Source organism: Eutrigla gurnardus (assembly GCF_963514095.1).
Source record: "Eutrigla gurnardus genome assembly, chromosome: 18".
NCBI lineage: Eukaryota > Metazoa > Chordata > Actinopteri > Perciformes > Triglidae > Eutrigla > Eutrigla gurnardus.
In genome coordinates this window covers 14,732,553-14,758,713 of record NC_139929.1, presented here as the reverse complement: position 1 = coordinate 14,758,713, position 26,161 = coordinate 14,732,553, and the positions used below count along the sequence as shown (strand labels likewise).

General features: G+C 40.6%; 3 protein-coding genes across 5 annotated transcripts in view; 2 read left to right on the top strand and 1 right to left on the bottom strand.

Annotated features, from left to right (window-relative positions):
* wwp1 (WW domain containing E3 ubiquitin protein ligase 1) overlaps positions 1 to 4,644 on the top strand; it is a 32,456-nt gene extending 27,812 nt beyond the window's left edge. For both annotated transcript variants that reach the window (XM_084033741.1, XM_084033742.1), the window contains exons 20-25: positions 18 to 158; positions 248 to 368; positions 573 to 677; positions 780 to 876; positions 974 to 1,046; positions 1,181 to 4,644. In XM_084033741.1, the coding sequence (XP_083889867.1) occupies positions 18 to 158; positions 248 to 368; positions 573 to 677; positions 780 to 876; positions 974 to 1,046; positions 1,181 to 1,280 (637 nt within the window). In that variant the 3' untranslated portion in view covers positions 1,281 to 4,644. The remainder of the gene's footprint in view (positions 1 to 17; positions 159 to 247; positions 369 to 572; positions 678 to 779; positions 877 to 973; positions 1,047 to 1,180) is intronic.
* Positions 4,645 to 5,061: 417 nt separating this feature from the next.
* Positions 5,062 to 8,334, bottom strand: rmdn1 (regulator of microtubule dynamics 1). Of its 2 annotated transcripts, none has more exons than XR_014598812.1 (10): positions 7,806 to 8,334; positions 7,228 to 7,333; positions 6,972 to 7,056; positions 6,681 to 6,840; positions 6,496 to 6,585; positions 6,355 to 6,410; positions 5,804 to 5,891; positions 5,654 to 5,707; positions 5,382 to 5,515; positions 5,062 to 5,285 (listed from the first exon to the last, which is right to left on the bottom strand). XR_014598812.1 is itself a non-coding variant. In XM_084033752.1 (10 exons), the coding sequence occupies exons 1-10, from the start codon at positions 7,935 to 7,937 to the stop codon at positions 5,244 to 5,246; spliced, it is 924 nt and encodes a 307-aa protein (XP_083889878.1). In that variant the 5' UTR covers positions 7,938 to 8,330; the 3' UTR covers positions 5,062 to 5,243. The 2 variants fall into 2 exon arrangements, 1 of the variants encoding a protein (XP_083889878.1); XM_084033752.1 differs by having other exon boundaries at positions 5,677 to 5,707; positions 7,806 to 8,330.
* Positions 8,335 to 8,471: 137 nt separating this feature from the next.
* LOC311028872 (uncharacterized protein) lies at positions 8,472 to 24,529 on the top strand (the record flags this gene model as incomplete). Its single annotated transcript, XM_084033667.1, has 32 exons — positions 8,472 to 8,601; positions 10,637 to 10,800; positions 10,965 to 11,144; positions 11,229 to 11,303; positions 11,775 to 11,846; positions 11,923 to 12,000; positions 12,081 to 12,170; positions 12,816 to 12,914; positions 13,013 to 13,096; positions 13,188 to 13,247; positions 13,484 to 13,617; positions 13,748 to 13,802; positions 14,299 to 14,350; positions 14,452 to 14,585; positions 14,957 to 15,190; positions 15,512 to 15,604; positions 16,935 to 16,989; positions 17,566 to 17,756; positions 17,859 to 18,038; positions 18,201 to 18,275; positions 18,376 to 18,447; positions 18,911 to 18,991; positions 19,670 to 19,759; positions 21,272 to 21,370; positions 21,528 to 21,614; positions 21,844 to 21,903; positions 22,039 to 22,172; positions 22,418 to 22,472; positions 22,578 to 22,629; positions 23,116 to 23,249; positions 23,426 to 23,662; positions 24,380 to 24,529. The coding sequence occupies exons 2-32, from the start codon at positions 10,642 to 10,644 to the stop codon at positions 24,527 to 24,529; spliced, it is 3,351 nt and encodes a 1,116-aa protein (XP_083889793.1). The 5' UTR covers positions 8,472 to 8,601; positions 10,637 to 10,641.
* Between the last annotated feature and the right edge of the window lie 1,632 nt (positions 24,530 to 26,161).

The following is a 26,161-nucleotide window of genomic DNA, read 5'->3' as shown; positions in this document are numbered from 1 at the left end:
ATCTCATCTGTCCTCAGGGACAACAACATTGAAGAATGTGGTCTGGAGATGTACTTCTCGGTGGACATGGAGATCCTGGGGAAGATCACTTCTCATGATCTCAAACCTGATGGCACCAATGTTCTAGTCACCGAGGAGAACAAGGAGGAGTATATCAGGTTCAGTATAACTGCTGTTTTGTCAACACGCCAACGCTATTCATTTATTTTAAACTGACAAAGTCTGTTCTTCGCTGTCCGATTTGTAGTCTAATGGCAGAGTGGAGGTTCTCCCGCGGGGTAGAAGGTCAGACCAAGGCTTTCCTGGACGGCTTCAACGAGGTGGTTCCACTTCAGTGGCTCCAGTACTTTGATGAAAAGGAGCTGGAGGTGAGCAGCTTTGCCTGATGCGAGTAGCACAGAATTAAGCTCTGTCCTATTTGGTGACCTGTGGTGTCATGTTTCTACTGTGTCTTTTATTCCAATCACCTCGGAGGTTTAATTATTAAATGAAATGATGTGGATGTGTGTTGGAAATAAAGAATTCTCTGTACTTTTTAACAACTGTGTGTTCTACGTGTCATTTATTTACAGGTGATGCTGTGCGGCATGCAGGAAGTAGACCTTCAAGATTGGCAGAGAAACACGGTGTACCGCCATTACACAAGGAACAGCAAACAGATCATCTGGTTCTGGCAGGTACAGTCCCATAAACACAGAGCTTGTTTTTATAATAATCACACATTACGGTTAATAAAAGAAAGTGTGTGTGTGTGTGTGTGTGTGTGTTCGCCCTTGCAGCTGGTGAAAGAAGTAGACAATGAAGTACGACTGCGACTCATGCAGTTTGTCACTGGAACCTGCAGGCTTCCTCTGGGTGGTTTTGCTGAACTCATGGGTCAGTGACTGACAGACACACAAAGATAACACCTTTATGACGCATCCTTTTTTTTTTAACACAATGTCCACTTTCCTGATCTTCTTTTGCATTGCAGGAAGTAACGGGCCCCAGAAATTCTGCATTGAAAAGGTGGGGAAGGACACATGGCTTCCTCGGAGCCACACATGGTGAGTGGAGGTCTGAAAACTGACCTGGTCTGGTAATCATTGCATGGGAACACCGTTTATAACTCATCCATATTTTACCAAGCATTGATGTGTTTATATTGAACTTTCGTCCTCCCTTTGTCCGTTTGTTTCAGTTTCAACCGGCTGGACTTGCCTCCTTACAAGAGCTTCGAACAGCTGAAAGAGAAGCTGCTCTTTGCCATCGAGGAAACGGAAGGATTTGGCCAAGAATAGAGGGAGGAGTGCTCTTCTATTTCTCTCCCTCCCCCATCGCTGTTTATTCAGCCAAGCAAAACAAACTTAAAAAAAAAAAAAGAATTGCACAAGATAACCACCAATGTATATAAGCTATTTTGTCATTTTAAACCAAATCTTAATTTGCAGCATCATTTTTGCCGCAATCCTCCTGCTCCCCTGCCCTTAAATATTATATGATGCCCCATCATGAAATATGCAAGCATTTCAGCATTTTGCTCTTCTGTTTAAAACAGAAATCATGGATATTTTTTGAATGTCCTCCCCACTGCTGACTGGCTTTTTAAAAGAGACTGAAAGTGTTTTTGAGAGGATTTTATAGTTGAAGCGCAATTTTCTTTTAAAGCTCTAGTTCTATAGAGTTTCTAAATGGCAAGAGTAGTATTGGGGTCTGGTGCCTGAATCCCCCCCTCTCCCCCCGTTGGACTCATCATAATTGTAGCAGTTTTTGAGTGCTTGCATGGCTGCCTCTGAAGATGTGAAGACTGCTGTGTCCACCCTCTACCACCTATACTAGACACACACAAAGACATTTTAACATGGACGCTCTGTCTGTTAATAATCTGTTTAACCGTCATCATCAAAAAGGCAACGTGTTCAGGATGAAACGATGATCTGAAGCAGAAAATAACCCTCTTATATAACCCCTCAGTGGGATTCTGGACAGCCCAGAGTCCGAACCATCGTCGGATCCTCCCTCGGATAAAGACACAACATTAGAAAATACGTTTACGGAGAAAGACTACAATATCAAAAGGAATATGGGGACTCCAAGAGCATATTTTAAATTGAAACAAAAGTGTGAATTGTGTGTGTGGTGGCATTGGGGCCTGTGGTTCACAGTTCTGGTGTTTAAGAGACACGGGACATGTTCCACACCGCCGAGACTGCTTCAGTTGGCAAGACGGATCCACACCAGGAGGACACACTCGCAGTTTTCATTTACAGATCGAGCCGTTTGGAAAATTGTCACAACAAAAGACTCCGGCTCATTGGGTCGCGTGTATTTGTCTGATTATCTTATGCCTCTTTGAATTTTGACTTGTGAAGTGTCCCATGAAGCCACTGTGGTATACAAAGCATGATGTAGACTTATTTAAGAACATGACGATCACATTTAAACCCCTCAGTTATAGATATCACCAGACAAACACCCTTACAGTGCATCTTGCGATAAACATTAGCACTGTAACATGATGCATATTGACATTTGAATTATAAAAATCCGAGAAGGCATATGACATTCGGCCATTTTGTGTTTTTATAAGGTCCAAAGACATCTCATTCATGAATGTACATGTACTGAAAGATGCCGCTCTTCTCTTACCGACCATTAACTAAATACAACTGAAGCCGATGTGGCATCAAAATTCTGCATCCGTTGTAGAAAATGTCCTTCAAGGTTCCATGGCGTTTTTATCATCAAGGAGATGAGAGGTGTTGGACTAACTAAAAAAAATGTATCAACAACGTTAAGCAACATATATAAATATTGCATGCAGGCATCGGACTGGCTAAGTAAAATAAGCACTAAAGATGTTTTTGATAGGTCGTCTAGAAGCTTTGGGCTTCTGAAAGTATGAACTGGGTCACACACCGGTACGTTATTGTTGTTGAACATAACAATTCTGTCACATACAGTACTTCAGTGTTACTGACGTTAAGCTACACAAACCAACCATCAAGCTGGAACGCTGAGCTCTCTTTCCTGAGATCCAGACCCAGTTCAATACATTCAGCCCATGTTCAGTCTCGTTCTCAGGTTTTGTTTCGAGGTGAGCGAGCCTTCGCTTAAAGGTTGAGTAGTTGATTCTATTCAGAAACTCTTTCTGTTATATTACTGGAAGTCCTCGTATCATACCGTTAGCCATCAATAAATTAAATGCTCTTACATAAACAGAAAATATCTGTGGCCGTGGCAGGACTGGGGAGACCCTGTCCAATCAAAAAAGTCGGGCGGGAGAAAATAATTGGTCGGCCTGTCTGCTTACTTCCTGGTTCGTTTAGCGTTCTGGGGGAGCGGCTTTGAACGGAGATGTGAACGAAGGGGGCGGGACTTATTCAGTTTGGTGATGCGCTCAAAGTCTGTGGTTTTTCCAAATGACCTGATCTGCCTTTAAGAGTGTGTAAATCAGTAAGGATAAAAAAACAACACATGCAAATAATGATTCTAAAACCTAGTGAGTTAATGAGACACTAAAGTGCCACAGACCAAATGATGTGTGGAAACCTTCCACAGACCGGCTCAGTGTGTTGTGTGGTTTTGATTTTGCACCCCCACTTGTCCGTTCTTTCCTTTAAAGCTTCAGGGGACATGTGCTTTGTCTTTCAATAATGTCACGTCCAACTCCGTTGTTTCTAAACTGGTGCTTATTCTTTATAGGTTCTTTTTTCCGGTCTAAATGCAGCTCTCGCAGTGGCGGGCCATTCTCCTCGTTTTCTCCAGCGTCACATTTATTTCTTTTCAGACCACTGCCAACAGCAGCAAGACTTTTTATTTTTGTTTTTGTTTTTTTTTTAGGAGGAGGAGCTTGCGTTTACTCAAGTTATCAGTCATGTATATAACATGTATTCAGCTGTCCAGGAGGGACGACAGCATGAAGAAAAACATTTACTGTAGCAAAAGGAGCTGACTTTTAACACAAGTCAATACTGCATAACTGTGCTTCCTTTTGAACAGAAACCTGTAATCAAAGAAAATCAAACTGTGTATGTGAATATTCATTGTATAAAGATAATGAAAGTAAATAAAGTACTTAAATATTATAATTAATTACACAGAGCCGCCGCTCCATTGATGGGAAATCTGTGATGCCTTTGTTCTTATCAGAAATGGAGGTGATGTTTCGGGTTGCCTTCGCTGTAGCCAGCAACAGGACGAACGATCACCTGGACAGGTGTGTTGTCTCAAAGCGAAGCTGATTCACAGCGCCGTACGTCATTTCAGGACGTGACGACGCAGCGGGGAAGTCGTCACTGTGCTGACCGGTTTAGGCCGTCTGAAACGCATCCGAACTGTAACATATCGCGTGTAGATACACACTGTAAAACACCAACTACACTGTACAGGACGCCCCTTTACTGGAGACGATGTGTATAGAAGATTCATTTTTAATCTGCTTTCACCCATTTTAATGAAGAGAGATGGATTTATGAGATACAAATAAATAAGTGAATTAAACACCCTCCCCGCTCTTCCCTTCTTTTGTTGTGTGATTATCGAGGGATCAGAGGCCTTCGGCTCAGGATTCACAACGAAACATTGCTTTCCTGGTTTATCCTTTTGTTTTGAGCGGATCTTGCCTGTGGAAAGGAGCATATTTAATAAATATATACGACCATCTTTACAACTGGTTTGAGTTTATTCTTTACTTCAGTCAGTATGACTGTCGGTAAGAATCAAGACACCATCAAGTTGAAGATCCAATTGTGGCCCAGATTTTATTTATTATTTTGATCTGAGAGAAGAAAAAAAATCCCTGCATTCCAGTAAAAACACAGCAAACGTTGAGAAACCAGCTACTGGTGTTTGAGTTATTGATCTAACGATAGTCTGGTGATGAAAGTTGCATTTATTAATTTAAACAGTTCTTAACATGTCATTTACAATATGCAACTATTCACGAAAAGCACAATACCCGTTTTATCCTTCGCGGTGTCACATTTCTCTCCATGTTTCCTCCAAATCGGAGGCCAAATCTGAATTTAAATGACAATGTTGTTGTTTTCAAACAGCTCGATGTCCGAGGAGAGTCACTGTCAGTGGGATTCAGGCATGGATAGACTCTCACTACTTCAATACTAAACGTTGGAAGATTGAATTTAACTAAAAACTGAATGATTCAATGTGACTATTACACTAATAATTACAGAATCGAATCAGAACCAGAAGATTTTTAGCAATCATTAACAGTCCCCAAAGACATCATGTTCCACTCAGCTTCATCCTAGTTTCTTCAGGAGGTCAACAGCCTCTCTGTGGACCTGCACAGAAACAGATGTACTGTTGACTACGCACGTCATTCATTCCTCAGTTAAAACTATGTCACATCTGGGTCGAGAGGGAATAAGAAAACGTACCTCTTTGTCCTCCAGTGTGTGAGCGGGGTAATCTTTAGCTTTGGTTAGAAAGAGCAGTGCCTTCTCTTTGTCCTTCATGCCCAAGTAGGTCCTCCCGAGCATCAGCAGATTTTTACTATAGAAGTTTGGATCGACTGACACAAACATTTATGTTAGTTGAATGCGGTTTAAACCTTAAAAAGAAGTAACATACAAGCACAGCGCTGTCTTGATCCTGAGATCTGAGCAGGACAACAGGAGATAAGCAGCTTTTCCAATAAATGCCCACTAACTTTATTAGTATCCTGTGTTTTACCTTCTTCAGCTTTCAGGAAAAATTCCAAAGCCTGAAAATGACAAAAAAAAAAAACATGATGAAATGTTCACGTCTCAAATATTACAGCCTGAAGCCGTCAGTAACAACACAGAGGAAGAGTCCTCACCTCCTCATATGTGGACTGGGGTGGCGAAGCAAAAATGACAGCCGCCAACTTGCGTTGATACCAAGGCAGCTCAGCAAAAGCAAAGCACCTAAGAGAGAGAAGACGTCGAGAATCCCCTGATTAATAAACTTAAAGCTCTAATAATACATTAGAGAATTATGGTAATAGAATAGAATATTGTACTCTGTCACATTGTAACCTCTAGTGGTGAAGAATGGGAACTGCAACAACATTGATGACAAAAATATTATTTCCCCTATGAAAGAATATACAGTAAAGAATTAATCTTTAATAAGGTTCATCTCTAGATGGAACTCCTCCTGTTTGCCAAGTGTGTCCGAGAACTATGGTGGCCGACTAGGAAATATGAAAACACCAACGGCCCAACCTAGAGCCAGTGTTTGTCCGGCTACTGGAGAAACAAGATGGCTTTCTCCATATGGAAATATAAGATATGTCTCTGTCAAATGTAACACAGTTTGCATCTGTGTTTGACTTTGATGTACTGAAAACAGCTATGTTTTGTTACAATAAAATAAAAAAAGACTCACCAGTAACCCAAAATATGTAAGGAAGTGGCATCTTTGGGATTGAGCTCAACGGCTCTCTAGGAAAAAGCAACATGTTTTGCTTCAGAATACAGCTGAATGGGACACAGCGATAATATGACATTGAGCCAAACGTCCTCTCACCTCTAGATGTTCCCTGATGATGTAAGAATTTCCAATTTTCACCTTGGCTCCCTGGTAATCCCCGACATCGCTGAGACATACTGCATACCACTGTGTTAGGAGAGGAAGAACGTCCAGTATTTGTGTCCAATCAGACCTCAGTTTCTCTTTTCATTATGCCTTCTCAGTGAAAACCAGCGTCTTACTTTGTGGGCCGCGAAACACTTCTCGTCCTTCTCCAGTGACTTCTTGGCAAATTCAAAACCCTCCAACATCAGCTGCTTCTTCCGTTCGGCGTCCGTGTTGGGCAGGAGGGACAGGTCACGAGACGCCCGGGCCAGCCGCCACAGGAACTCTGCATCATCACTGGATGGGCGCAAAAGCCACAACTTAAACTCGCCATGTGGATAACATGTTTATGATAGTATTACAAAAAGAGTGAGATCAGAAAGAGAGATGGAGAAAATGTGAATAGTTGTGGCCTTGCGGGGGCTCACCTGTCCTTGTACTGCAGCAGCAGCTGGTACAGCTTCTCCGTGTCCGTGCAGCTGTACAGGTAGTCAGCCTGCTCCAAAACCTCCTCTGCATGGATGCAAAACACAAACTCACATCCAAATTCACTGGAATAAACTTGAACCCTGTCTCTGTCTTTTTACTTTCACATATTAAAAGAACCCAAATATCAACGACGTGATGATGTTCCACATCTAACCCCTACGGTACCTCACATCTAACACAGTTTTTGCCACCCACCTCTTTCTAAAGCGTAGACCACGGCTGAACTCTGCACCCGGTGATAAGCCCCATGAGCCAGGCAGGATAGTGTGGGGAGCCCCAGGAGGAACGCAACTCTTCCACTCTGCACACGAGAACGGAAGTGACGTAAACACACATGCAAGGGACTACCTTCCAGTTAAAAGTGATTTCTGGCTGATTACTCACAATGATCAGTCTCACTACCAGAAGAAGCTCCTATGTTATCAGGTTATTGCACTCACCCATATTGATTGTAGAGCTGGAACTGGACCATTGACAGGTCAACTTGAACTAAGTTATGTTATATTATACACACACACAGTCACACTACATCTATTACACATTGCCAGCATTGTCAGATACATACAAAGCTGGAGAAAGCAGCTCTCTGACAGTAAACGCCCCACTGCCCTTTCACCTACATAATCATGCAACAATATCGGGTTCACAACGACACCGTTGTTCTTCCAAAGTATAAATGCGCATGTAAGTAGGCACTGGTGAGCGATTGTAATAGTTACAGTTAAGATAACAACACCGTCCGATGAGTGCGAATAAAAGGGCTAGTTATTTACAGTGAGCGCAGTTGCAGTCCTTCTTAAAGTTGTCCAGTAGTGCCGGTTTGTCCCTCTCATTCTGACACCTTTAGCAGCAGACGCCGACAGCAACGTCCTGCTCACACATCTTCTCAGCACAACTCCAGCCATGATGTCAAAGCCCAAACGCTCAATGGTCAGGAATTACAACGACATCGCAAACTTATCAGCTCGGTTTGCAAATACAAACAGGGGACATTCAAGAGCACAAACAGTTAACCACATTTTTTTATCCGCTAAAAAAATAGTAAAAAATAAATATATACATGCTATAATAGTTAGACAGATATCTATACGGGGTAAATATGTATATACATGTTACAGCAATGTTGTTATTAGCTTTCACAGCATTTTAAATGATCCACATTAAATTATTGCTGTGAAAATGGATTTCCTGAATGCAACCCGGAACAGTATGTCCCTTAGATATGAAGTCGACGAGAAACAACTGATTCTGATAAGAGTTCCGATGTCACCTCGGCGATTATAGCGCACAGTGTGTCACTACGACGTTTTGGTTTAATTTAAGCACAACATATTAATATACCAGACTCACATCGCGTTTCTTACAGTTTATGTTCGCTTTAGTTGCCCAACTCGCAACTTGAGCGTTAGTTAGCTAGCTAAAATACCAGTTACCTTAGCTGAGCAACGCTGAGAGGCGGCTCCTCCCCTTCTTCCCTGCGCTCAGCTGCTCTTGTCAGATAACGTCACGTATCCATATATATTACCACCAGAGGCAGGCACAAATTGTATATTTTCTACAACTAAGCAGGTAAATAAGTGTGAGTAAGCTTTCAACTGATATGAAGAAATAACATGTGCGACTTGCTGCTAACCGTATAGGATGGCATTCGTGTTGGTGCTCCACGCATCGCTACACCCACTAACTGGCACTGCTTGCATGTCCTAAATAGTTAACGCCCCAGGTTTGTTTTTTCTTATATATCATTATTATGATTGTCATATTATCAACATTAGCGACACACACTTTTTAACCTTTATTTGTGTTGTGTCAAAAGTAACGTTATATTCTGTGATAACCGCTTCACCCAAAGGTAACGACGGGATAACGGAATCTAACGTTAGATTAGCAAACATGTGAACGACAGAAACCTGTAATCACTCCTAAAATAACTAACACAGGACATGTAAGTGTTACGGACATTAAGGTTACTCAAGTACTGCACGTATGTACACATTTGAAGTAGCTTGTACTTTATTTGAATATTTCAATTTCAGTCAACGTTATAATTCTACTCCACTAAGTTAATTTCCGAGGTAAATACAGGTTTTTTTTTTGCTTTAGTTACTTTTATGTTTACAGTTGTTCATACCCTCCATGTGCAGTAAAACCCATTTATGTCATACATGTTTGAATGTCGGTGACAGACTGAACAAATGTAGGGTTCCTTTATTGGTTGAGAACTTTCCTACTTCTTAAGTTACATCTTCTTCTTTTGGCTGCTCACCATCATCTCTTCCTGTGCTCATCTCTGGCCTTTCTCTTTTCCTCTTACAAGGCAGCTCCATCCTCAGCATCCTCCTCCATATACCTGCCTCCTCCAGCTCCGCCTCCTGTCTCTTTCTTGTTGCTGGTCGTCCACCGTCCATGAAAATCCATTAGCATCCATTACACTTCTTACCCACTCTTCAGGCATCGTCTCACGTGACGAGATTGCGTTCTAGTTAAAACTCCACGGCCTTCTCTCCTAAACCTCTCTTCCTCTTAAGTCTTACTGAAAATCATCATCTGATGCTACCTCGCTTCTTCCTCTTCTGGACATACCATCATGTATCCACCACAGACTTCTCCATCCTTTTCGCAAAATTTCCACTGAGGTTTCCGCTTGCAACCCCTGATGACCAACAGTAACAGAGGCGGTCATTTTTAACCTGGTCCTCGACCGATTTAGTGTTGAAATTTGATTTATGCTCCGTGTATTTGCATAGGTTGGGCCTTCCTGACGGCTGACGCAACTCTCCCCCATTTATCCTGGTCTGAGACCGGCACCTAGAGTGCTCTGGGGTGTGCATCCCCAGTGGCTTCGCTCTACTTCTTAAAAAGCCAACAGGGCTGTTGACTTCTTAGAGATGATGATCTCATAGCATATGATGCGTTGCTGTAGATTAAGGTCGAGTTGAAAGAGAATTTCAAGAGTATCTTCCAGGTGGTGACTTATTTCTGAGTGAAACAGGATGGACAGACGGGACATAATGTTGGGAGGAATTTGATTGAATTGTTGATTATCTCACCACCTTCTCCAGCTCTGTGCAGAGCTGAAGCTGCAGATGATTTGATGGATGAATTTCATGATATTAATGGTTGAAATTCGTTGATTCTAGCTGATGTAAGCACTTGTCATATTTTTGTCACATTATATAAAGTAGTTGAAGTTGGAACATTAAACACCTGCAGTATTAACATACACATTGATGCAGAACCATCATATATAATATTAGTAAACACTCACAGGGAACATTTTACTGAACGATCACTACTTTTATTTGCTGATGTTACTTAACGTTATTTAAAGCACCAATACCCCTCCTGTGTATAATCCGTCACACTCATTGGAGGAGATGGAGTGAAGCCATAGAAATGGTTATGAACAACAACATTTTAAGTATCAGTTAAAGCAGTCTTTATTCTCAGCCCTGTCGATGAAGTACAATATTTCCCTCTGAAATTGAGTGGAGTACAAAGTTGAAATGTTTAAATACAAACAAAAACCTTGAGTAAATGTACGTATGCAATCTCACTTCTGACAACATGTAATGTTTAACTGTGATTATGTTCATACCACCAGCTGCCATGGCCTCAGGTGGGGCCCTAATGCCGGGGGCCACCCATTTGGCCACCAAGGTGGAGCTGACCATCTCCTGTGAGAAGCTCCTGGACATGGACGTCTTCTCTAAGTCTGATCCTCTGTGTGCCTTGTACATCAACACTTCAGGCTCCCACTGGTATGAGGTCTGTACTCGGTGACGGGGGTTAAAAATCACACGCTATGGACATGAGTTCAGTTACTTGAAATGAGCAGTTGATGTTCCCTGTTATATGTATGGATGTGACTTCTGATTTAGCCTGGGTCATCTGACATACATTTCTCATGTTGTTTTTTCCTTGCAAATCAGTTTGGACGCACAGAGATGATCCTGAACTGCCTGAATCCAAAGTTTGCCAAGAAGTTTGTCATCGACTACTATTTCGAGATGGTGCAGAGGCTGAAGTTTTGCGTGTACGACATTGACAATGACACCTATGACCTGGGTGATGATGACTTTCTTGGGGAGCTGGAGTGTACCCTGGGCCAGGTGAGCTTCACCTTGTACAGTTTGGAAAGAAATATTCTGCCACCTGTTCATTGTTCTGTGACACTTCCAGTGTTTTGTGTTCAGATTGTTTCTAGCAAGCAGATGACTCGATCTTTATTGCTGAAGGACAAGAGGCCCGCAGGTCATGGGACCATCACAGTGAGTGGACTCTTTTAGACTCTTTTAGCTGCAATGTGCTTTGGTAGTGTTGTTATGGAGGCTGCATAAAAGTATATAAAGTATGCAGCATCCATAATAACAGATACAGTTTTGCATCCAAGGGTACAAATGGTGATAAACACAATTTATGGGTGGGTCCATGGAAAAGTTAAGGCACCAACGGATACTGTGATTTATCTTTAGATGTGATTGTTGCAAATAACCAGCATCCTAGTTACCACTCTTTGGGCCAGAATGTCCATAAAATAGCACCATCTTTCTGGGATTTGACATATTGTATAACTGCACCTTGTGCTGTTATAATGATCTTTGATTGTTTGCTTCTCTCTCTTTAGTATATAGTTTAAGCAATCACAGTATATTGACACAATTTCTGGGTTTGAAAAGTTTAAAAAGTTATCCCTCACTGTCCAAAGTGTATTTTGTTTGTTGTTTTTTGCCCCCAAATAGATCCACGCTGAAGAAATAAAAGACACCAGAGTGGCAAACTTTGAAGTGTCAGCCCGCAGGCTGGACAAAAAGGTAATATAGGTCATTTTAAGTACGATTTTATCATTCAATACAAGTACTGCAAATGATTTCCTGGATGGTTGTGCAGTTTTTGTGGTGGTCCGACCCGTTCCTGGAATTCTACAAGCAGACAGACACCGGATGGCAGCTGGCTCACAGGACAGAGGTACGCGTTTACCAAAACAACTCCCTCTGCTCGCACAGAATTGTCATGGACCTGTGGCTCATCGTATCCCATTTATATAGGTGGTAAACAACAACCTAAACCCAGTATGGAAACCCTTCCGGGTCTCATTGCGATCGCTCTGTGGAGGAGACGTGGAGAGACCTGTGAAGGTAATTTAGCTTCTCTCAGTTAATTAACCCCGTAAAACGCAGCCCATTAACACAACCTGTTCCCTTGGTAGATTCTGTCGGCCCTTTTTATTTTTCAGATCATTCTACTCTAACATACTAATGATTCGCTTTGTTATCGCCTTTTCTTTTCATCTTGCACTGATCCCCAAACTTAAACCATGCTGCAGCCCAGCTGGATAAGGGACGTGTGTTTGTGCGCACGGTTCATGGCGTCCCCACCTGAAGGTGTGCATTTTGGTTTGGTTTGGTTTTTACTCACTTGTGCTACTCCCATTGCATTTACTGTACATGTTGATAGCTAAGAGTGAGACGTGATTTATTCTTTGACCGTTGTAATTTAGTGTAGAACTGGTATTGGACTAAATACTGAGAATGGATTCCTTGCTGAGTACAAATAGTGAATACTGTATGTTTTAATTATGTGTATATCTCATCTTTGACCAGAGATGCTTCCCATTGCAGTGTAGAGGTTTTTTCTTGTAGTCTCCGAAAAGACATGCTATCTACATCCTATTAAAAAAAATACATTTACATGCTGACGAAACGCACATTTCTTAGCTCTTAGTTATTAATTCTGCTATTTGATTTAGATGGAAATATATGTTAAGATATCTCCCTCTTCAGGTCGACTGTTACGACAACCGTGTCAACGGCTCCCACGACCTCATTGGGAGCTTTACAGCGACTCTGGCGGAGATGCAGACTGGAACACACCATACCCCAGTGAGAACTTTATTAATAAAGTTATTAGTAAGCCAATAAAAGGCCTGTTTCTGTTTTACTTTAACTGGCTTAAATGTGACACGTGTCCTCACTTGCAGGCTGAATTTGAGTGCATATCCCCCAAAAAGTTAAGGAAGAAAAACTATAAAAACTCCGGGGTCATTTGCATCAAGAACTGCCAGGTAAGGATTTAGAAAAAGATTACATGTTAAAGACAATTTGTGTCCCTGTATTTGAATATATTTTCTAACCACTAATGTTCTACACGTTCAGGTGGTGAAGGAGTATTCCTTCCTGGATTATATTATGGGAGGCTGTCAATTAAACTTCACCGTGAGTTTGGAAATGTCAAAACCAAGATGTTATTATGTTTTATTCAAGTTCACATTTTTAGTCAGCAGACATACTGGCTGTACTAAAATAAATGATTGTATTGGATTAGTCAGAGTTTACAATAATTCCCAGGTAGCGTGCCTCTCTGCTTTGTATATACTGTGTTACATATTTGCATTTCCTCACTGAGCAGCTTCCCGTATCTTGATCCTTGTCCTCTCTCGGACTCCGGACAGATTGCCATCGACTTCACAGGGTCTAACGGGGATCCCAGCTCCCCCAGATCGCTCCACTACATCAACCCTGAAGGCTACAATGAATACCTGACCGCCATCTGGGCAGTGGGTAATGTCATCCAGGACTATGACAGGTAAACCCAAACTATGCTTCATCCTACATTATCTTAAATGTCGCTGTGACGTTGATGCAGAGCTGATGTGCCTTGTGTTGTGTTATCAGTGTTATACATATACCTGTATTTTTTCTCTATCTTTGTGAAGTAACAAGATGTTCCCTGTCTTTGGTTTTGGAGCCCAGCTACCTCCATCTTGGCAGGTATAAAAAAAAATAAAAACAACTTTAAACTCTTCATGAGCAGCTGGTAAATTATAACAGGGTTCTTTTCATCCACCCATTATTTTTTGTTTACCGCATGTATTTTTCAATAATATTTTTTAATTTAATGATGTGTTGTCAAACTGGTTGATGCTCAGTCAAGAGGATATGAATAAAAGTGTCACGTGTCTATCCTTAGTAACCATGTGTAATTGTAAACTATGAGTCCCAAAAATCAGATCAATTGCTCAATTAGGGTTTAAAATTGTATATTTTACCTTTTATAAGAATGATTTTATTCATATTTTATGGCATTGACCTGGCTGTAATGCATATTTAAAACAGCTTAATTATTGATGTTTGTGATTTTATCCATGTCAGCCATGAAAATATTTTATAAAGTAGGTAAGACCACAGGTTTGTGACAAGATAAGCCTTCAAAGACATAGGAATAATGTGACTCATATATTCATCTTTCTATGAATCATACTTCCAGGTTTCCCATGAGTTTCCTGTCAACTTCAATCCAGCAAATCCATTCTGCGCGGGTAAGTCCAACCCTGTGACATGATGGCGTGTGGTTGTTAGGTTGTCCAGTAATGAGGCATCTCTGTGTGTGTGTGTGTGTGTGTGTGTGTGTGTTTTGCAGGCATAGAGGGTGTGGTGGCTGCCTACCAGCAGTGTCTTCCCCAGTTGAAGCTCTGGGGCCCCACCAACTTCTCTCCGATTATCAATCATGTCGCCTGCTTCGCCAGACAAGCTCTCCGGCAGAATCAGGCCTCAGTAAGAAAATTATTTTCTCAAAAGAAACACAATCAATGGTCATATTGAAATTTCAGGACAATAATTGTTAGATTCAGTTGTTCACTTTTTTTTTTTTTAAATAAAGAAACAATTATGATTTGCATTTATTTGAATAACATATTTTCACTTGCTGATATCTCAGTATGAATGAAATGAAAATCTTACATGTTTTATACATGAGTATAAAAAAGTTATTCAGGCAGAATGTAGTCTGTGTCCTAATGGTTCAGTGGCAACAACAAACTGGAAATGTAAAATGCTAAAAGTAGGAATAAGATAATATTTGAATCCTTAATGATTGTGTACTTATACTTCATATCTGGCCGTCTGTTGTCTCCCTCCATCTGCAGCAATACTTCGTGCTGCTCATCATCACAGACGGAGTGATCACAGACATGGATCAGACACGCGACGCCATTGTGGAGGCCTCTCGTCTGCCCATGTCTATCATCATCGTGGGGGTGGGCGGGGCAGACTTCAGCGAAATGGAGTTCCTCGACAGCGATGACAAATTGCTTTCTTCATCCCGGGGTGATGTCGCCGCAAGAGACATCGTCCAGTTTGTGCCCTTCAGAGACTTCCAAGTAAGCAAGAGATATTATACTTACATATCAGTGATTTATACAAGTGCAATACATGACATTCAGAGCACCTTTAATTTGAGAATACTTCACAATCCTATACTATTCAACAGGTTTTTTCTGATTTGGACGTACATTTAATGTTAATTTGGTTCTTGAAAGCAACTCCTACTGCCCTTCCTGCTAATTTCTGTTTACATAAATGTACCAACACGTGCCTTCTATCTAACCTTCCTTTGATTTCATTGATAAGCATGAGATGTTAGCAAACATGGTCCGAAACATGGCTGACGAGTTTTTATTCTGTTAACATTGCCATTGCAGGGAAACAGCACGGCTCTTACCCAGAGCGTCCTGGCGGAGCTGCCTGATCAAGTGACCTCCTTCTTCAATTCTTACAAGATGAAACCCCCGACAGTCGATGTTTTCTGACCCGTCCTAGACATGGGGTTAAAGTGACCTTATCTGCATCTTCTGCACCCTCTTTCTGCATTTACTGTATGGAAAGGCAAAAACAAATGCCAACAAATGAATTGGGTTAAAAAAATAAATATATATATATATATTTAAATTGATGAAGTTCATAAAAGAAGATTTACTCTGTCCAAGTGCCATGATAGCTTGTATAATGCATGTTCATATGATGCTTGACATGGTGGCATAGCTTTGTTGATTAATTGTTAATAATTCTCTTTCTTTTCCCTGTAATTACCTCTTCTCTGCTGCTACTTTGTGCAACCTCTGATTGCTGTAAAACATGTTTCTCAGAGACACGTTTGATGTCTTAATCTTCTACACATCTGTGGAAGCAGCGGGCTCATAGTGGTTTCTGTCTGTCCTGCCAGTGAGCTCAGAAAGGCTGGGTGGGTCACGTGTCAGCACCTAGATCTTGTTGACACAAGAACTGGTTGCATCTGTGCATGCAATGAAAGATTCATTTGTGTATGGTCTTAGAGCGTGATGTTTAATATACTAACTGTCAATAAAAAAAATGCATACTCACTACCATTGAATGAATGTGTATTTGTTGTCATTGGATCGTTATACCAAGGCTGATGGGGATTCAAGGCTCTCTTGATCTCGCACTTTGAAAGTGAATCTCTCACATCCACATCACTGAACCACAACTCTCTATTAAATCGACGTGTGGGGCATCTGTTGATGCTCAGTTCATGTCTGACTATCACAGCTTTGAACAAATACAGTGTTTTAAGTCCAGGATGAAGGCTTGATGACTGGGCGAATTAGGCCTTTCATTTTGTTGCATGACTTTCTCAAAGTGTTTGTTATCATCGGTACACACTGAAGGTGTTTAATATTTCACTATTTGTTCTACCTTCTAATATTTGCGCAGCGTCCACAATGCGTCGCTAGTGTCTGCACTTGACTGACGGCCAAAAGCAGACGAGACTTGTCAGAGGGGAGGATGGGAGGTGGAGTCCTCCAGCGTTGGGCACCGCCCCGCTCAGCGGGCTGCAGTCAGGGCATTCTCTGCTACAAACACCAAACCACAGCAGCACAGCTAGCTAATACGGTAGGCAATATAAGCTAGAAAAGTAGTTTTGGTATCGTGAAAATACATACAACGTGGGGCATGGAGGTTCTAGGGGTTTTATATAATGAGTCTTATACTGAAATCGTACTTTCTTTAGTATCATGTGACTTAACGTTATAGCCGAAATAAAATGGGTGTGAACCAAGCTAACGTTACATAGTAAAAGCCAGTTGCGTTGTTTCTGTTTAACAGCAAAGCGTCTTTCGGGACGACTTCCCGCCGTTGGTCGACGTTTCACTGGCGTTACGTCAAACTTAACTGACTAAACTACATTAATGCACGTCGGTTCTCTTTATAACGGACAGACTGCTCAATACAGCGGCGAAGGGTTTACGTTGCTTCCATACAGCAGCTAACGCTGTCATCCACCGGGTGGCCAAAACGCATAACACCGCGGGTCGCGGCGGGTATATCCACAGCTTTATGTTATTTAGACTAAAGGGGTTGTAAATGCATTATGCGTTGGCCGAATTTACAGCTAACCCCTAACTAATCATAGGATATCGTATATAACATGTTCTACATTTCTATTAACTGTTAATAAATAATGTAGAATGTGATTCTTTTTTCAATGAAGTTCGTCGAGTTTGCTTAGTCCTTCGTAATGGGCGTGTCGATTACCAAACTTTGGAAACTACATTGAGGAAATATTAAGTCAGACTGGACAGAATTAACGTTTTTTTTTTTTTTTAAATAAACAGGGGGATGAGGCAATATAAGCCATTAATCAGAGTGCAATCATAACTTGGAGAAGTGAGTGTGGTGTAATCAAATGTTCCCTTTCATCTTTTTAAACTGTGTTTTTTGTCATCAGGTCTGTGAGTGTGTGTCTGTGTGTCTGTGTGTGCGTGTGTGATGGCTGCAGGTGGACCCCCGGGGCCAAAGGTCACCGACTGTGTGACCAAGGTGTCACTGAGCGTGTCCTGTGAGAATCTGCTCGACAAGGACACTTTCTCCAAGTCTGACCCCATGTGTGTGCTTCTCATGAACAGCTCGGGGCCTAACTGGTGTGAGGTACGTAGTGGAGATGCCTCATCTATTTGCTGTGTGTCAAAAAGAGTGTCACAGTATGTACAAAACTACAGTCACTGACTCTGAAACTTGCATTTGTGTTAGATTGGCCGGACAGAGAAAATCATGAACTGCCTTAATCCCAAGTTCTCCAAGACTTTTGTCATTGACTACTACTTTGAGATGGTGCAGAAGCTGAAGTTTGAACTGTACGACATTGACAGCGAAAACTGCAGTCTGCAAGATGCAGACTTCCTGGGGGAGCTGGAGTGTACTTTGGGACAGGTCAGCACCCTTGGCTTACTGCAGAAAGTCATCAACATAAATGCTTATTCATCATCATGCTCCTTTCTCATCTTAAGGGTTTAACATGCACAAATGAGTCCCTTTTTTTATACTTCCAGTGATGGATAACTCTGTGATTGAGAAGAGTATTTTTCTGCCCAGGTTGTCTCCACAAGGAAACTAAAGAGACCACTTGTGCTGAAGGACAAGTCACCTGCAGGGAAAGGAACCATCACCGTGAGTCACTGTCAATCCGATGAGCAATAACATTTGGGGTATTAAAGGTATTTCATGTGTTCCTTGTTGTATTTGCACTTATTTCATTTCATTTCTTTAGATTTGTGCTGAAGAAAGGACAGACAACAGGGTGGTGGAATTTCAAGTTGCAGGTAGAAAACTGGATAAAAAGGTATTGATTGCTACTGCACATGCATTATTTTAGGAATTCAGAAACATTTAAATATTGTACATGATCCTGTTGGAGTTAAAATAAATTAATAATAATATTAAATTATTACACAGACGTAGTAAACCCTTTACACGTCCATCTTTTTTTAAACCCTGTGATTGGTCAATTTGCTTTTACTAGTGTTTCTCCTACATGTTTATGTTTATAGTGAAGGCAGCATGAAGCAGGTTACCTGCTGCACACACATCTAGGAAAGCCATTCCACTGCTAACCATCAGGTCACTCAGTATAGCAGTGAAGGAAGGATTAAAGAGTTATTAATGAAAGCTTAATACGTGGTGAACAGCTAGACTGCTGTTCTTAGCATTTTTATTCTGCACATGCCAAGACATCACATCATTACTAAGTAGAAGTATGCCATTTATTTCATGCAGCTGCATAATATTTTCCAACTTATTTCCAGGATTTCTTTGGCAAGTCCGACCCGTTCCTGGAATTCTACAAGCAGACAGAAACTGGATGGCAGCTCGCTCACAGGACAGAGGTACGTATATCTTCATTGTCATCGTAGCATCATATAGATAAAACCTTAAAATGTATTAGCAATTTTGCACCTCGGGATCCCTCATCTTGAAGTTGATGTATTTTGAATAAGTTAAAATATGGTAATATTTTTGTTCTACAGTATAAAATATGTCAGTAGATACCCCTCTTCTGAATTTTGAAGCCTGTAAGTGTATTTAAAAAGGCGTTTGCTAACAAGTATTTAAATGAGACTACATAGTGTCTTAATTACAGCCCTGCTATGCATACTCTTATGTCGTTAGTTTAGGGCCCAGCGTGAGCTTTTTACTTCTGCTGATTGCATTTATGCTTCAAAAACCATAAAAGTGGTGTCCCCTTAATGGAGACGATCTCAGCCTAACAAAATGTGTAGGTATCATAAACTTATGTTTGCCACAGAGCCTATTTTCCACACTAATCCAAAATCCAATGGAAAAATCCCATCAAGCTTTTTGTTGAGGGAACCAGTGTAATGCGGACTTCCAGGGTTAGCCTATAAAAATACGTCATCCCTGCCCAGCTCTGTAGTCCAAGGATTCTTGGAAAGTACATGTGCAAGTGATGTCATTACTGACGATAACTTTGTCTTGACATTTTGAAGTGTATACTGTATGCATGTCAATGGTTACTATGGTTTTAAATATTTGCTGTCATGCAGGTGGTGAAAAACAACCTAAATCCAATATGGAGACCGTTCCGAATCCCGCTGCAGTCGCTCTGTGGAGGTGACGTGGAGAAAGCTATAAAGGTACAGACACGCTGACACGTTGACTGTAAAGCACTGTGACTGACGACACAGCAGCCTTTCTCTACCTGATTTTTGATCTCAATGGGTGTCTCCTGGTTAAATAAAGGTTATAATAATAATAATAATATGCAGGGTTGCTATCAGGACCTTTTACAGTCCCTCCTGTCTCATCCTGGCTTCAGGAGTGTCACCAAGTGTGTAAAGGAAATGGTGACTGGAACATCTTATCAACATGTAAATGTTTGTCATTCAGTGATGGATTATCTTTACTGAATTGATTCACATTTTCCAGCATTGTTTTCTCTTCCATCCAGAGGTGAAGTGATGTGGAGATTTGGCTAAACTGATACCAACTCTATTTCACAGCTGGTCTCATACATCCAGGATAAACATTCAGCTAAACATCAACGTTGATCACTGAATCATTTTGATTTTGTCATGTAAAATCATAGTAAGACTGAATCTAGGCCACCAAAGGAACCCTGCCTATGTTGTATTGATTGCCTCTCGTGTAAATCTAAGGCTCTGATCATCTTGGTACAAATAAGTAAATGTATTTTAGCTTTAGTTTATGTATGTTGATTTTTTTTTGTTTCCATCCTCTAACCCTGTATATGCACACTTGTCAGGAAGAGATGCTTTCCAGTCTACAGTGCAAGTGAGTTTACTGTCTCCAGCGTGACTGCTCTTCACGTGAAGGATGCAGTGTCTATGGCAGTTAAGGCCAACGCCCTTTACACATCTATATCTATCTTAAAGGAATACATGAACGAGTTTGGTTCATTGGTCAACTTAGCTGTTAAACGATGAGAGCATGATCACCACATTCATCCCATGTGACGTGTCATTGATTTTCAGTGGGCTGTTTTTTAGTATTAATTTAATTCTCCATAGGATATATGAAGCTTATGTGTAGAAGTCAACTCTCAAAAACTAATGTGTTGTTGATTACAATTAACCTGGCTCCATGAATTGTAAAAGCATATGAAATATTGTTGACAGACATAACCTATTTTGCTAGTGGCCTACCATCATTCAGAATATTAAAATGATGTGATATAAATAACATTATGAGCAACAGGTATGTTGACCAATGGGAACATATCTCAAAAGGTAGAAGCGTTCCGTTAAGATGGATCCTTTTTTTAGTTCCCCATGAGTTTCTTAGCTATCCATCTTGTAGACTGACTGTAGCGTCACGGTTTGTCTAATCCAGCTCCCAGCTGTGCCTAGACCCATTCTGCCTGTTCTCTCAACACTGAAGGTACTCAGAAGCTGCAGCAGGAACTCTGTCTTGCTCTAAAGGGGGTAGCGGGACCATTCTCTTTTCCTTTTGTCAGTTAGAAGGCTTGCGTGTGTTTGTTTCTCCTACGATATCAGGGTGTTGTCTTACATTTGAAGCTTCACCCCCAACGCATGCCTTTTGAATCATCCGCTTTGGTTTTCACACATTGATGACAGTTAATCCGCTCTCCATAGAATTAACTTGTCCTAACTCTCTGTGTCTCCTAGGTAGATTGTCATGACTACAACAGCAGCGGGTCTCACGACTTTATTGGATGCTTTGAGACCACGCTCTCCCAAATACAGCAGGCATCACAATCATATGCGGTGAGCTCTCTCTCTCTCTCTCTCTGTGTCTCTCTCTCGCTGTCTCTTTATATGGGCGTCAGTCTTGGCATTTCCTTTTTTATTTTCATCTCTATATTTGCCTTTTATGAAGCTTGACGGTGATGTTCCCAATGCTTGGTGTTTGTGCTCCTCTCAGGCTGAGTTTGAATGCATCAATAGTAAGAAGAAACAGAAGAAGAAGGGATACAAAAACTCTGGTATTATCATTGTAAAGCATTGCAAGGTACTGTGGTTTTCTTTTTTGCCTGAACTAACGTGTTTCTTTGTTTAGAAGTTTCAAGATAAAGAGATGATCACATGACGTTAACAGTACATTTGTGATTTTTCCGCACTAACTGTGTATCTAGTAGTTTTTTAACACAAACACTACTACAGTGCAGTACCTCAGAATGTATGTCATATACATTTTTTGAACAGTTCAATGATTTCCTGTCATTCCTATTAATTTCCAGATAGTGAAGGACTATACATTTCTGGATTACATCATGGGCGGCTGTCAGATTAACTTCACTGTGAGTACTATACTTTCCCTGATATTTACATTTCATGTTGTTTTTTCAATTACACTGTATATAGAGGATTTACTGTGTTCAGAACATATTTATTATGATATTGTGCAATGTGTTTTTATCCATCCTCTGGGGCAGATTGCCATTGACTTTACAGGATCCAACGGGAATCCCAGCTCTCCCCAGTCCCTCCACTATATCAACCCTCAGGGCTATAATGAATACCTGGCTGCTATCTGGGCAGTGGGTAATGTCATCCAGGATTATGACAGGTACTTAGAGTTATACAAGTAGTATTCAGGTTCTAAACAAAATAGAATCGTGTAAGCATAGCTGTGTGTTTTACTTCTTTAGCAAATTAGTCAGTTTAACAGGGAATATCAGGTTTTTGTGTCGGCCCCTCAGGATTCCCAGAAGTTACACATGTCTGAACGATAAAATTCCATCACAAGGTAATTTAGTCTAAGGAGACCTACTTGGATAATAACACCTGTTGTTGTGGTTTTGTCACCTGTAGTGACAAGATGTTCCCTGCTTTCGGATTTGGAGCCCAGATCCCTCCTTCATGGCAGGTGATTGTTTGTGTTAATTGAAACATACTTGGATAGTTGTATAGGCCTTTCTCCACTCAGGCAAATTGTTGTGGCATCCAGATTAATAGTTGTTTGTGTTTGCAGGTCAGCCACGAGTTTCCCATCAACTTCAACCCATCAGATCCGTTTTGTGCAGGTGATAAAAGATTAAAGCTAATGTGATCTCACATGTTGGATGTTTAGCTCTTCCACATTTGTTTTGGCATAGTATGACACGAGATTGGCATAATTTGTTCTTCCACTGAAAATGTGGCATGTGATGTTCAAAATATACATGTTACTTCTAAAACCAAAATGTATATAATAATAATAAGCCTTCAAGTCCTTTATCAAGCAAAAATGTATTCGCAGCATGATTTTGTTTTATATTGTTGTAGATAGAATTAACAATTTATCAATAATCTGAAAGAAAATATCAGAAAAGTTCACAACATAATGAAATTAAAATTGCTCAGCAGTTTTTCCTTTTCCCATAAATTCATTGTCATGTTGCAGTTTGCTGTTTATTTACAATTGTGCTGAATCACATGGAAATATTGATATATTGATAAAAATATACTCAACATGTCCTGTAACACTTGAGTTCTGTTTACCTGTGTGTGTGTGTGTGTGTGATTTTTAGGTATAGAGGGTGTGGTCCAAGCCTACCAGCATTGTCTGCCTCAGGTGAAGCTTTACGGCCCAACAAACTTTTCCCCAATTATCAACCACGTCGCCCAATTTGGCAAGCAAGCCATACAGCAGGAAACTGCCTCTGTGAGTTGCTGGAAGTCTACAATCCCTTAAATATTATAATTGTGGCTGTTGTGTACAAATGTTTGTTATTGGTTTGGAAGTAGCTCAATCAGTTCTTTGTTCTCACACAAAACCTATAACTGAAGGTGAAATGAATTGTTTCTTGGGTCGTTCTGTCTTATGTCAATGTTTCACAGCAATACTTTGTCCTGCTGATCATCACTGACGGAGTGATCACAGACATGGATCAGACGCGCAGTGCCATCGTCAACGCCTCTCGTCTGCCCATGTCGATCATCATTGTGGGAGTAGGAGGGGCAGACTTCGGTGCTATGGAGTTCCTGGACGGAGACGATGGAAATTTACGCTCTGCTGCAGGCGAGGCTGCCATGCGCGACATCGTGCAGTTTGTGCCATTTCGGCAGTTCCAAAATGTAAGCTATATCATAAAGCAAAGTATTTTTTGTCGTGCCCCGCATGAGCTTACTTAAAGTCATTAAATAATGCACCCATTTGAATGTCTAAACATTTGATTTCAGGCAGGCACTGCAGCCCTTGCCCAAAGTGTACTGGCAGAGTTGCCTGACCAAGTGGCCTCCTTCTTCAATTTATTTGACCTGAAGCCCCCCAGCGACCCCAGCCCTTCCTAGAAATGTAGGAGTACCCCCAGTGTCTCATTGACCACATTCCCCTCCTTCCTCTCCACATTTGATCCAAACCTTTATTTTTCAGTAGAGGCATTACACTTGCATAATCTGTACTAGTGTAGTTACTGATCTCATTAGCGTAACTCATTATTGCAGGTTTTTTGGCAGTTCAATTTTAAATTATTTACTCTAAGTTTCAGGATTTTTTTTTATCTGTGGTGAGCATCCTTGAGCTAGTTTTTACTTTATCATACCACAGCACATGCTGTTTTAAAACTGGCGGTATGATACTATGTCAAACATCAGAGTGTTGCCACCGTCAGTGATGAAACATCACTCTGTTTGTAAGGCTGTGCAACGTTTATCTGTATATTGCAGTTCCTCATCAATGCAACTGACCTCAGGAAACCTACACTAATCAAACATTACAATTCCTCAAACCCATATAATCTCTGCAGCCCATTGCTTCTCTCATGCGGTTCTGTGTCTTCCCCTTATCTATAGAGTCCTCAAGAAATGCTGGCTCAGAGTGTCTTGGCAGAAGTCCCGGGTCAGGTGACAGGCTTCTTTAATACCATGAGATTGAAGCCTCCCCACAGCGACACACCTCTCCCTGACCTCACAGCATCAGCACCCCCCAGTGTTATATCCTGAGGACCAACGTTTCTCCTCAGTCTGATGAGCATGCAACATCCATCTGGCAGTCATGCCGTGATTTGTAAATACTATTTACCAATAGTAAAAGTAAATAGCCATAGAACACAAATATTGTCAAACATTTCCTAATATTTGTTAACGTGTACTTAACATAGATATTTAACGTGACACTTACATATGATTTTATGACTCAAGTGCCAGGACTGCCTTTAGGTAATATCTTATTTGATTGAACTGCACAGTCCAATGCATCAAGACAAAACCAGTGTGAATTGATCCAAGGGCTTTTCATTTTTGTGGAGAAATTGAGGCAGCTTTTACCAGCCATCTCATTGGTCAGAATGTCTACATGAATGAGCTGGAGTACTTCATGTGTTCTCCATGTTTCTGCCAGTATGTCCTCCAGCATCTCCAAAACAATGCTATGTCAAATACAATTCAGTAATGTTTACATTATGGATCCATACATTATGGATTAATAACTTTGCCTAAATGAATACCGTCTTTTGCATATTTGGCTGATTACATTGTATTGTATCCGCTGCTGATTTCTACGTTTCTACGTTTTTTTAAAAATACTGTTATGCGTATTTGATTTGACATATTTTGTGCTACATGTTTAACAAGGAGAATCTATTATATCAGTAACATTAATTTTGTAAAATGCATGTTTGCACCAGTGCATGTGTACAGTAGGAGTTAATTCTGTCATAAGAAGTGGTCGTAAAACTTTACTAACGTATGAAATGGCCTAATACTTTTCAAGGTTGTATGTATATTTGATATACACCAATCCCTGTGGCATTGTCTTATACTTGTCTTTGCCATGGACGTTCATTTATGAATATCTTATATAAATAAATGCTTCGTAAGAAACAAAAGGAACTCTAATTGAACCTACAAAATTCATTATATGTTTTTAAATAAAAAATGTTTGCAACTGCCTTCATGTCATAAAATTAAAGAAATATATATGTATGTGTTGTCACAACGTAATGATTCATATAGTTAAATATTTTTTCACCCAAGCAACTTGTCGCAACACTATATGCTGTCTTAAAGTGCAACTAAAATAAAATTAACACAATTGTAATTTTTAACACAAACATACACATTTATTGAGCAATATTGTAGTCACAATGCATACATCTTCGTTTTATTGTCAATGTGTTTGTATACTATTATGTTTGACATTACACTTAACTGATGGTTATCACAAACGTATAATCATGTGCTTTCAGTGGCATGAAATGGTCACATCTACAGCCCAGGCTCTTCAATTATTTTAAAATAATCACAGAAAGATGTGGTATGTTGTTTTATTCTGGTAGAGCTGGTGGTTGAGATAACAGCAATTATGATTATGATTAATTCTGAGTATAATAAGTACAGGTAGCCTACAGATTTTCAGGTTGTAAATATGTCTGTGATTTCCTGCTGCAAATTTCCGCTGGCTTTGATGACATCACAGTTATGTTGCGCGCCACTCAAGCTTCCGGTGATCACTTCAAAATAAAACGTTTATCGCAGCACGCGCCGTGACCACCGGAATATTCGGAACTGTCATGATTGTGCATTCATAACAACAATCATCTCTACTCGTTACAATACTTGGTGAAGACAATACAT

Excerpts from the sequence above, each read along its gene's own strand:
- rmdn1 (XM_084033752.1), bottom strand. The coding sequence starts at position 7,937 with ATGGCTGGAGTTGTGCTGAGAAGATGTGTGAGCAGGACGTTGCTGTCG. Across the intron at positions 5,708-5,803 it reads CCCAGTCCACATATGAGGAG|GCTTTGGAATTTTTCCTGAA; the intron begins GTGAGGACTCTT and ends TGTCATTTTCAG. Across the intron at positions 5,516-5,676 it reads TTTCCTGAAAGCTGAAGAAG|TCGATCCAAACTTCTATAGT; the intron begins GTAAAACACAGG and ends TGTTTGTGTCAG.